General features: G+C 36.2%; 1 protein-coding gene across 12 annotated transcripts; it reads right to left on the bottom strand.

The window, feature by feature from the left end:
* Positions 1-1,332: 1,332 nt before the first annotated feature.
* Positions 1,333-4,315, bottom strand: LOC129418313 (uncharacterized). Of its 12 annotated transcripts, none has more exons than XM_073867082.1 (11): positions 3,948-4,315; positions 3,803-3,832; positions 3,276-3,328; positions 3,147-3,191; positions 3,016-3,069; positions 2,495-2,529; positions 2,333-2,402; positions 2,106-2,153; positions 1,889-2,042; positions 1,718-1,803; positions 1,333-1,498 (listed from the first exon to the last, which is right to left on the bottom strand). In XM_073867082.1, exons 7-11 carry the CDS (start codon positions 2,336-2,338, stop codon positions 1,391-1,393), a joined length of 402 nt encoding a protein of 133 aa, XP_073723183.1. In that variant the 5' UTR covers positions 2,339-2,402; positions 2,495-2,529; positions 3,016-3,069; positions 3,147-3,191; positions 3,276-3,328; positions 3,803-3,832; positions 3,948-4,315; the 3' UTR covers positions 1,333-1,390. The 12 variants fall into 12 exon arrangements, with proteins under 12 accessions (XP_073723183.1, XP_073723189.1, XP_073723186.1 ...); XM_073867088.1 differs by having other exon boundaries at positions 1,889-2,035; XM_073867085.1 differs by having other exon boundaries at positions 2,333-2,396.
* Between the last annotated feature and the right edge of the window lie 8,417 nt (positions 4,316-12,732).

Below are 12,732 nucleotides of genomic sequence, written 5' to 3'. Positions count from 1 at the left end.
AGGTCACACCAAACACCGAAATGCCGAAAGACGACATTTAGTCCTGAAATTTCTATTTTTTATTTTTTTGTACATATTTCCTGTATTTCCTGTTTGTATCTTAATAAAATAGATTGAAAAATAAATATGGATGGACATTAAAACTTCTAAAACAACAAGTCTGGTGGTGGTGGCCTAAGACTTTTGCACAGTACAGGGTCAAAAAGGTGACAAAAACGGTTTGGCAAGATGAGAAATTCAAAAATCTTTTTAAAAACTTAAAAGCACGCATCAGATTTATTTCAATGCACATAGTGTATTTATGTTAATTTTATGCAATAAAAAATTACATTTGCACCATTTTTATGAAAGTTAAGACCTGAATGAATGGACCTGAAAATGTCAAATGGTGTAACCACCAATTGCGCCAAAGAATGAGAAATTTTAAATATTTTATCCACCTAGATAAGCATGTAAGAATAATCATAAAAAAATCTAAACGTAAATTTTAAAGGTTACATTCTTCCTGATACAATTTTTTAAACCCTAGTTAGTGTGTAATGTTGCTATAATAGCATAAATAATACCTGTAAAATGATAAAGCTCACTCCCAGGCGATATATTTTCTTCTTTAAAAGCCTACAACGAACGGCCGGTTTGGACTACAGCCCTCTATTTCCTGCTTTAATGACGTCAGTAAAACAGTTTGTTGACTAAACTCCGCCCACAGGAATACGTCAGTCACCAGCTTTGGCTCAAATGCATGTATGTATCGCTGCAGCCCGGAGACTGCAAGTGGGAGGAGCTTACGCAGCAAGTGGGAGGAGCTAACGCCGCAAGTGGGAGGGATTTCAGAAATGTGCAAGTAGGAGGAGTTTACGCCGCAAATGGGACGGCGGGGAATGAGAATGACAGGAAGTAGCGACAGTAATGAAAATAAACGATCAAATATCACGTTCCTCATCATGGTCTGATTTCTTACAGCTTTGTTATTATTGTGTGTGTCCAATACCACTCACTGTCAATGATGAGGTCACGTTTTACACCTTTTTTTACACTTAAAGTGATGGCGTTTTAAATTCATCAGGCTGTAGGCCTTATTCAAACACATTTCTGAAGCTCCATATATCAATATCAAGTAAATGAACATATTAAAATGTGATGCAACTGGACTTAATGAAGTGAATGTGTAAATACATGAAAAACATGTGGCTAATGTAAAATAAAGTTACCATCCATATTTACTGCATTTTTTTTTAAAATAGCAGACTAATGTTTTTCTGAACGTGTTACACATATATTACATTTAAATTATTTTTTCAATGAATAAAATCATGTACAAGTCACTCAGAATTGTTTGCAAAAGTGTTTGTTTTATTTTATTATTTTTAGTCTTTGTAAGGAAACTATATCAGCTCATTAGAACTGATCTGCATGCAGTCAAATCTGCAAAATCCAGGATGGAAGGTTTTTGAATAAATGCCCTGGAGTTCATCTCGCTTTCCCTTCCCAGCATAACCTGATGGATACACAAGAAGCACAATAAGAACTAGGGTTTATAGTTGACAGTGAACATTTACAAACATTACAAACAATTTCTCAGCTCTGTAGGTCCATGCCATGCAAGTGAATGGTGTCCAGAACTTTTAAACTCCAAGGGATGATATAAGTAAATTAGATTTTTAGTTTTCCTTTAGACTAACAACTTTTATTCATCACCAATTTACACAAAAAGTACCAGGTGTGCAGCAAACACGTGGAGAATGAGTACATCTTCCAGAAGAGCTGTTTGTAGTGAGATGACTTTTTTCCAGCATGTAACACCTGAGGTGCAAAAAAATTCACATAACATTTAACATTATCAATGATGTTCTTGTTATGCATTTTATTTTTTAATGTCAATATTTACTTTCTAGCCATAAGAAGTGTGCCTGATTCTTGAACTTGTCATCCCCAACTATGTCCCTGAACCTTGAGCAAGCCAATGACAGGGTCGTGTAGGCAGCATCTTCTTCTTGAAGAACAACTTCAAGCAGTATGTTCTTCAGCAACGCTCCTGATAACTGAAAAGTTAGCACAGGCCGTTAAATTTTTTTTAAAAAGCACATGATATAACATTCAACTACCTTGAAGATGAAGCATGATGGACGGTCATCATCTTTTAACAGCTCATCCTTAAAGAAAAATATAAGTGGATTAAAATTGTTCTATGATACACATTTTAAATCATCATTGCAATTGATTATGCAAAACAGAGGGCACAACTGGGGTTTGGTCTGCTGAAATGAATTATAGTTACATAATTTGAAACCCAGCAAAGTATATGTATTTTGTTTTATAGCAAAGTTCTTACTTTCATATGCAAGTTCAGTTTTTTTTCTTCCCCTAGGTTTCAGGGAGTGCAGAGCATTCTTCTTCTTCTTCTGAAAGAGAATTAGAATAAAAACGTGATAAAATTATCCATAAATTTTTTATTTGACAAAAATATCAGCAAAATATAAAAAGCTGACAATACCAGCTACAACAGCTCATTTTCTCTTTCTCCCATGTCTTCCACAATTTGATTGTCATGCAACAAAAACAAATAAAGTAAGAAATAGCACAAGTTCAATATCAAAATTAATTAAATGCAAGGATGCATTACATTGATTACAAATTACAGTAAAGACTTTTGTAAATATAGAAACAATCGAATGAATGGTCCAATTTTAAATTATTCACCAATGAATTCACCAATGAATATAACAACATTTCAAAATTTTGCCAACCCCTAATAGTATTAAGAAAAGCTATTAAAGGAGTTTGATAGAGCAGGTAGTGTTTACACCTGCTGATTTTTATCATCACTGAAACACTCTTTTCACTCAAAGTGTCTGCAGTGTATATTTTTACTGAAATAGTGTTATGAGCGAGTCACTAAATCATTCCGTTCCATGTCTTCCCAAAACAGTTTACAGACTGAACAAGATTTCTTCACTTCTTTAAGAGTTTCTTAAAACACCACGTTAAAAGTACAGCTAATTTTTTCACACTTACTTAATTTTCAAGCAAGATGGCACACCACCATTTTCCTATGTTCTTCATGTTTAGCTGTGTACATAAAGTAATGAATTAGTACAATTTTCAATTATATTAAAATGCATATAGCTACAAAAATAAATACTTACTTCAGTGAAGTCAAACTTCTGTCCCAGAATAACATACAGTGCATACTATCATATGGAAAGACACACCAAAAAAGTTAAATGGTAACAGCAATTGATTACACCTCGATGTTCCTCATTTACAGTACGTACTTGCCATCAAGACAAACACTCCAGTTATTTGACAGCCTTTGTCCTGCATTGTCCTAGCAATGAAATCAAACACACCATAAATTATTAATTGATGTGATAAACACACAACAACTTGTAAATTAAGAACTTTATACATTACAGCAGAAGCTGTGATCATAGTCATGTGGAACATCAAAAAAATATATTTTACTGATAAGTGAACCTAAAACACAATAACATGCGTTTCACATTTATTTCACTGATGGTTATGAGTAATACATTTTATAAAATAATTATGATATGAAAACAAATGTTTCAATTACATTACATTACATTACATAACATTATGGATTACGCAGAAAAAAAGCATAACTACAATGAAAACTTTTAAAAATTAAAAGTTTTAAAAGAATTGCATGCATTGTACAATTAAATTAGGAGTTGCAACGTTATTGTAATATCAAATCCATTTATAAAACGTTTAAGACATTTACAATTTGAAAATCAATGCAGACCTAAAACGTACAAAAATTACACAACCACAATACCTTATTATTATGGTCTTCAGAATCCATAATCTGGAGAGCAAATTGTAGAAATGAAATGCAGAAAAGATTTTGTCATCCACGTTACAGATTTTGTAATTTGTGTGCTAATAAAAAAACTACAGAAATGTATCTGGATACACTTTACCCTTATCTTTTTTAATACATCAAGACTAAAAACAGCGTACAAACGCCATTATAAAATGGTCTTCTTCAGAAATTATAATGCTTTTTTACAAAACTAAAAACTGTAAAGCAAGCTTACACCTTCATTTCAACGACACGCTAACATGTGAAAGCGGGTTTCTTCTTTGTTTTCTGATCGATCGCAACAAAACTTACACATTAGCGCCACCAACTGTGGAGCATAAACCGATAGCTGCTACAGGTGATATAAATAAACCAATCAAAATCCTCTGGAAGTTTGTACAGCCCACTTGCGGGTAAAGCTCCACCTACTTGCTGCTAACCCACCCATTTGCAGCTGGCTCCGACCTCCGTTTATACCCATCTCCAAATGGCTCTGCTAAGCTAAGCTGCTATCGAATCACAACACACTAAACAAACTACACAATCAGAACTCGATATGTATTTCTGAAGGAGGGACTTCACAAAACAAGGAAGACATCAGCCTGTTTTGAGGACAGTGAAAACAGCGCTATACAGATAAGTCAATAGTGTGAAAAATACCGTGTTTTTTTACACGTGAAACATGAACACATGTTATATTGCCCACTATAAACACAATCAAAGCTTTAAAATCACAGACAGAATGGGAGCTTTAATGCATTTTTGTAATATTTGTTCGGCTGAAAACAGCTCTGTTTTTTGAATAATCTTTGACAAATGATGTAAAAATGAATGTAAAAAAATCATATTACACTAAAATAGATGATTATATTTTATTCCACATTTTTTATGAATATATTTATATTTTTATTGAAAAAATACTAGTTATACCAATTGACAGAGACTGGTGACCACATTCACATTTTTGTAATTATCCCCCAAGTATTCTTTTAAAATAAAATAAAAATTTTACACTTGGTTCTCAAAAAATAGAATGTATGCAAGTAATCTGCAAATTTATTTTAAAATGTTAACCCTTTTTACATTTAATTGAACCATACGGACATAAAATAATTAACGTCACGCCATTGACCCACACATATATATATATATATATATATATATATATATATATATATATATATATATATATATATATATATATATATATATATATATATATATATATATATATATAATACTTTTCTACATAAAATCATCTTACATAATGAAAAGATAATTTAATCAAAGATTGCTGATGCTAATGATCACTTTTTCTCACACAATACTTAGTCTATTTACTGTATGTTTTCTGGCAAGGCTATTTCTAAGGTTTCTTATGTAATGCTTATTTGACTGTGTTATGCTACTCTTATATGTAAAGCGACCATGGGATTGAGAAAGGCGCTATATAAAATAAACGTATTATTATTCATATTAAAAGTAGTCTTGCTGCTACTTTACTTCCCAGCACTGACACACTGCTATGAATGCCTTGCCACACAATGCAGTTGCAATGTGACACATGCAATGTGTGCGTATGCCATCACATTAATTCTCACAGGTTTAAGGCATTGCCTTCATCTCACCTCACACTGCAGTCTTTTCGAATAGGAAAATTGATCACACAGAGACCGTTTCTGCGCACAGTACCAACAAATTGGGGAGCTTTTAGTGAAACCAGATGCTTTTTTTTATTTTAAGCTACAGTCTATGAATATCAGTGACTTTCACTGCCATGTGTTGCACTAAAATTGCAGACCTGCTAGAGTCGTGCATCTGACATTCTTTAAAGAAGGAAAAGGGGCTGCTCACTTTGAGGTTATAAAAACAACATTGCAGCCTCATTCTCTGGTTCACTCTGGTTTAGTTAAATGTATCGTATGATGAAAAACTGTTTTTACCTAGACATAGATGAATAAAAAGAGTTCTGTACATGGTAATGACATATCGTGAGCCTCAAATACGATTGTGCACTGCATTGTGAAACAGCCAATCAGAGCAGAGCTCAACATTATTATTCATGACCCTTTTAAATACAATAATAATAGACCATTTCATTCTGGGGGCAAATCCTAGGGTTGTAAATGGAAATTTTTGCATTTAATAAAGCCACATACCTTCTATGATATGTAGATGGGTTCAACTGATTCAATTCTCCTCTCTCTTTCTCTCTCTTTCTCTCTCTCTCTCTCTCTCTCTCTCTCTCTCTCTCTCTCTATCAAACACACCTGTTTTGTCTGTTGCAAGGTATGCATTAGTTCCATTGCTTTGCAAAAAAAGCAAATGTCAGCATATACAGATCACACCCATGTTTTTCAACATTTGTCTTGAATTAATCATACGTTACAGCAAACGCATTGACAGGTAACCGTTTTCATATTATAGTATGCAACTACTTAATTGATACATGGCAAAAAAAACCTTAACATTCAATAAACATAATAAAGGTTCTGAAGTGATTCAGTTCTCACACGTGAGTCATATGGAGAATGAGTGGGTCAACTGTTGTTGACCTAATTTTTGTCTAAATATTGATGCACTGAATCATTTTGACTTTTAATTTAAATATTCAAATTACATATTTGGTTTCAGAACGGAACATCAAGTCATTAAAACATTCACATAAAGTTTAAACCAAGTTTGCAATGCATGCTGTCAAGATCTTAAAGAGACTGTTCACCCCAAAATGAATATTCAGTCTTTTTACCAGCTCATATGACTTTTAAAAAAGGAAACTGAAGACAAGTGTGTGAATAATAAAAGTGGATGGGGATTAGAAGCTGATCTGTGCATTATATTTTAAATTTTCTAATGCCGTGTTATACAATAAAAAATGCTGGGTTATTTTCAACCCAGCTCTGGGCCAAAAATGGATGAACCAAACCAGTTGGGTTGTAATATAACCTATGCTGTGTTGTTTTAACCCATTTAACGCATTGTTGGGTCAAATATAAAAAATTCTAGGTTAATCAACACTAAACCAAAAGCTGGTCCCTTTTTGGCTTATTAATTATCAACAGCAGTGTTCATGAAAATGGGCTGCAGGCAGCTAAAACCATTCATTTATATTTAGTGGAAAAGTATTTTATAAATAATTTTGATTCATGGAGAAAAGCAAGTCATGATGACAGAATTTTCATTTTTGTGATAACAGTTTAAAAACGCTGGATTATTTTCAACCCAGCAGTCAAAACTCGTTGAGTTGTAATTTAACATATGCTGGGTTGTTTCATACCAAAATGCTGGGTTGTTTTAACTAAAGATGCACCAATATATCAGCCAATAGTCGGTTTATCACACTGTCGGCCAATTGTTTAAAAAAAAAGCCGATATGGCCAATATATCCCGCCAATCAAAAGTGTACATGAAAATGCAATGAATTTGAGCTCTGTGTATGTAATGTAAAGAAAATGTAAAGAAACAACAGTTTAATGTTCAATATTCGTGGTCATTATATAAATAACATTCAGAAAATTTAATCTTCGGAATTTAGTTAATGCAAGTTAATATAACCACCAAACTATCGGCATATATCAGTCTGAATATCAATAATCAGCAATATTGGTATCAATGGAAAAAGTAATATCGGTGCATCTCAAGTTTTAACCCATTGTTGGGTCAAATACAGAGGTGGGCAGAACTTAAAGGAATATTCAATTTTCTTAAAAGAAAAATCCAGATAATTTACTCACCACCATGTCATCCAAAATGTTGATGTCTTTCTTTGTTCAGTCGAGAAGAAATTATGTTTTTTGAGGAAAACATTGCAGGATTTTTCTCATTTTAATGGACTTTAATAGACAACAACAATTAACACTTAACTCAACACGTAACAGTTTTTTTCAACAGAGCTTCAAAGGACCACAAACAATCCCAAACGAGGCACAAGGGTCTTATCTAGCAAAACGATTGTCATTTTTTGAAAGAAAAATAACAAATATACACTTTTAAAGCACAACTTCTCGTCTAGATCCGGTCCAACGCGACCTAACGTAAATGCGTAGTGACGTAGGGGGGTCACCTGTTACATATATAAAACGCACATTTGCGGACCATTTTAAGCAATAAACTGACACAAAGACATTAATTAGTATCAGTTGACATACAACAACGTAGGAACGGTCCTCTTTCTCCACATTTGTAAACACTGGGGCGGAGTTTCGCGTTCGTCTTCTGTGACCTCTTGACGTCATGACGTATTGCGTGGGGTCACGCTGGCGCATCACGACCGGATCTCGACGATCAGTTGTGCTTTAAAAGTGCATATTTGCCATCCTTCTTGTCAAAAATGACAATCGTTTTGCTAGATAAGACCCTTATGCCTTACGCAGTTCAAGTGAGAGCAAGATTACATCGTGTTACCTTTTAAGATACAATGTTACAGTTCCCTTTTGAGGGAACTCGCGCTGCGTCACTGCGGTGACACTTTGGGGACGCCTCCAGGGGTAAGTGCGCCTGAATGTGTATATCAAATTCAACCAATGGTGAGGCTTAATGACAAAGACAGGAGCCGTTTCTCAGTGGCCCTGTCCCAAATGGCGCACTTCATGTGGACTTTCGGTCTCGTGGCCTTAAATTGCGCGTGCTCGCTTAGACCACGAGTCCGTAGGGTGTCCCATCTGTCATTTTTACGCTTTGAAGTGTGCTCATCAGCGCCTCCTTTGCCCCCTTGATGCGGTCTTCAGCGAAGCCCGCACTGCAGCAGGCTTCGCGCACTTTACCAACCCAGAAGCCCTTGCGAAAGAGCAATCAGACCAATCAGACCAATCAGACGACGGAAGGGAGGAGCTCACCCTGACGGGCAACTTCTCTACCTATTTCCGGTGTGACGCTCGAGTCTGTCCCAAAATACAACTCCGTTGCACCCACGTGGACTCGCATTAAGGGTCCCTAAAGTCTGGACTACGTGATGTCATCAAAGTGTGGACTCTGAGGAGGACCACAAGTCCGGAGTGTGCCATTTGGGACAGGGCCAATATGCGTTCTCGTCTGTACTTGCGTTCTTGTGGACTTGTGAAACGTCATCAGTCGCGGCCCAAGTACTGTTCCAATTCAAAGTTCGCATCAAGCCCAAGTTCACATAAAATCCCCGGATGTGTTCTTGATCCGCCCATTTTATCGAGGATGCATCAGAGGAGACTTGTGTGGACTTATGACAGCGAAGTTTCCCTGAATGCATTTCGCGTCAGAAGTTCGTTCTTTCGAGTCTGAACTTGCAAGTCCGAACTTGGCGTACTTGGTATTGAGAAACGGCTAGGGTGACGCGGGAGCCAGGAAGTATAAGATTCACAAACTTTCAAGGATTTCAAGGGCCCGTGGAAACCCTGTAAAATGTATGTTTAAAGAACTGCCTGTAGTGGTGGGCAGAGCGAGGCTTCGTGAAACACTAACGAAACAGTTGAATCAATTGTGCCGTATGTTTCGAGGCTTCGAAACATCAACCCGAAACCACCTCCACAGTAACACCTAGCGGTCGTTTGCATGTCTTTACATGAAGCAGCCCTGACAAGATTTTAGACGAGCGCTGAAAATTGTATCCCACATGTTGTTTGATAGAGGGTTTTCACCGACGTCACGTTCTGGGCAGTAACCCGGATGCGCGGCCATTGTGGAGGCACTCGGTGTAAATAACTGAACGGAGTACAATGGAATATTATGCGCTTTGGATACTTTAAGTGAATGTAGACATGTCTAAACAAAAGAAAACACGTCCCAGATACAAAGGCATAGGTAAGGACTTGGACCACAAGAAAAGGCACGACATTTCGAGAAATTACAATTTATAGGCGGTGCAGATCCCTACGAGCTCCCTCTTCTAGGATCCGTGACGACCCGGCGATTCTTCCTTCAGTTGCATATCCCGATATAAGTTAGTGAACTACCTAGTTTTCATGCAGAGCCCATATGCCAATGTCAGCTTTATTTATATAGCAAATTTAAAATAGCCAGTGTCCTACCAAAGTGCTTTACAGTAAAATAAGCACAGTAAAAAATAAAAGCAATAATTGTTTTTACCATTTACTATTAAAAATATTATCATTACAATAGAAAATGTGCTATGAGCAATTAAACACACTGGCATTAAGGCATTGCAGCGCAAATTTTATTTGTGTTTAAGTACATTTTGTGCATACACTACAAGTACATATTAAATACTTTTTAAATAAAGCACAACAAGTAGAAGCATAATTGTTTTATACTTTATGTACTTCAATCATATTTCTAATAGGGAATGTGGAGTTGACGTCACGCTGTGTTGGATTATGTGTAATCCGCCATCTTTGCAGGCACGCGTCCTATCCCGCTGTATTTGAGTTAATGTATTGGAGGTTGTTTTTGTATTTTCTGTCGAGATTTTAATAAACTTCGATATGTTTGGTCAGTACTGTTCGATCAAGCAAGTCACGCGATCGTTCAGGGAGGAAACTGAACAACGGAATACGTTTTTCCAGCTTTTATTCGTGGAAAAAACAAAGGAAGCCGGTGCAGGAGCTGACCAAAAGACGCCGGATCGCGTGGTTTGCATGCTGTAATCAGGAGAAAAACGTTTACTTTTCAAAAAAAATCCCTGCATCAGCGAGTGTGTTCGCTGCATTTTCAGTCATTCAGTAATTTGTGATTAATAAAAGCAGAACCACTTAAATTGTCTTGTTTTTATGCTAACACTGTCAAACTACTTGCAAATGTAAGTTATTGATTGATTCATTCATTCATTTCTGATCACCCCAAACACATGAGTTATAAAAATAAATATTTAGACAGTTTTGACGATTGTAACATATTTTTTATTAAATGCAACTGCTCAAACCCACTGCTTGTGGCTCTTTAAATAACAACGTTAGCTAAATATTTAGCATTTTGTTTGTTTTAATAACTTGGCCAAAACAGAAGTGCCATCTTTTGAACATGTGTTAATTCATCGCGCAGAATACAACGGAGAAATTATTTTATAGAATCATTAAGGTACGTAGGTATTAACACATTGTCAGTAAATAGCTGGTTTGCCAACCATAAGACTCCAAAAGAAGAAGTGTCACTTTACTATAAGCTTGAAGGGATTTATAGCTCTTAAACTCCTGCAAAGTGTAAATAAAGTCCTGCAAAAACAAGGTAATTGACCAGATATGTAAGCGGAGGTCCTTAATCCAGTCTTGGGCTGCTAAATCATATGGATCTATGTTGTTTATTTGTCCAAATAAAGTTTTTTGGCAGTAGCATTTAGTTTCTCCCGATAGGGTCCCTTCTCTTGTTCTTTCAACTTCTCGATATCTTCCGTTTTTTTTTTCAAATTTACCTAGTTTTAGCTTAACATGCCCAGAATTAAATGGCATAGCGGTCGTCGGTGCCTCTAAACATGGCGCCCACGTCCCATAATGCAACACTGCGGTGACGTACATTAACATTCCCTATACAATACCACTCTTTTTCCTGAGCTTTACCAACCACAAGCGCCTCCTCTGATAATTTCTTGCATTCCTTTCCCTGGTTTTTAATCACTTTTGGAAGTCGATAATTATCCAAATGTTTTTCTCAATATGTCCTGTTGGTACCATCTCAAACACGGCAATAATTAACCATTTTCCTTGACGACGTTCGGCATATACATCAGTGTCTGTGCTCTGTTGTGATGCGGAGTGCCTCCAATATGGCGTCTTCCGCTCTGATGATGCGTCGTGAAAACCCTCTATTGACACACAAGTGATAGAATAGGAGAGTGGATAGTGCTCTCGACTCTCATGCGCAGATCTTAGGATCGAACCCGGGAAATGCATGCACTATGTCATAATGATAAAATGCTTTTTGTTGTTGTTTTAACATCTGTTTGACAACTGCATGAGGTTTTAGGCTCACAATTGTCGATAACTATAGGCTATTCGGGTCTATTTAATTTAAAAACGAGACCGTTCAGGGAGGAAACTGAACAACGGAATACGTTTTTCCAGCTTTTATTCGTGGAAAAAAGCTTCGAATCAATTGAACCAATTGCTTCGAAAATTGATTCAGTTTTTCGAAGCAGTTCGAAACCCACACACGCTGGCGACCCCTGCTGGTCAAAATAGTGTAAAAGCAGATGTGTCAAAACATTTTACACCTTTTTTTTTACAAAATAATAGCAATATTTTTATTAAAATATGTTTTAAAAAAGTATTTAACTTAATTAAGACATAGTTAAAAGTGTATTATGTGTTTTTAGTTTTATTTAGGGCAAACAAATGAATAAAACTAACTACCCTTTTAATTATGCACATTTTCGACATTAAATCTGTCTATAAACAAAAAGTAGACAACATGGCAGTGTTATTAGTCAGAAGGATAAATGTTTTATGAACTTTCATAATACGCACAACCGGCGCAACGTCATAGAATGTCTCTGAACAGGTTCACGCCCACTTTTGGGGGAAATCGCACTAGACGTTCCATTGGCTTCCATTCAAAACAGCGGAACAAAGCAACCTTCGTACACAGCCGGCAGGCGCAAACAACCCATGAAATCACTCAGACCAAACACGCCGAGCAATCATCTGTCCACCCCGCCGGCCACAGAGCGCGAAAGACACATCAACACATCCAATCTGGTCAATACAAAAACATGTCCCCTTCATTCTCCCAGCATCAAATTTGTGTAACAACGCTCCCTATTGGCCAGAGGTGTCTTACCCGGACATTAAACACGTACCTCATCAAGTCAACAGGGAAGCAAGTGAATGATTTTACTTCGTATTTGAAAGTTACTTAGTATTTATTTATTATGTCTTTATATTTAGAGTAATGAGTGCACTTTTCCGTCCAGCCATACAACTAACTGGCTTAGCGATATTTCCAGCAATCACTGGATGGCGTTGTTACACAAATTTGACGCT

Source organism: Misgurnus anguillicaudatus, chromosome 4 (genome assembly GCF_027580225.2).
Source record: "Misgurnus anguillicaudatus chromosome 4, ASM2758022v2, whole genome shotgun sequence".
Lineage (NCBI taxonomy): Eukaryota > Metazoa > Chordata > Actinopteri > Cypriniformes > Cobitidae > Misgurnus > Misgurnus anguillicaudatus.
This window is presented reverse-complemented; position numbering and strand designations above follow the sequence as displayed.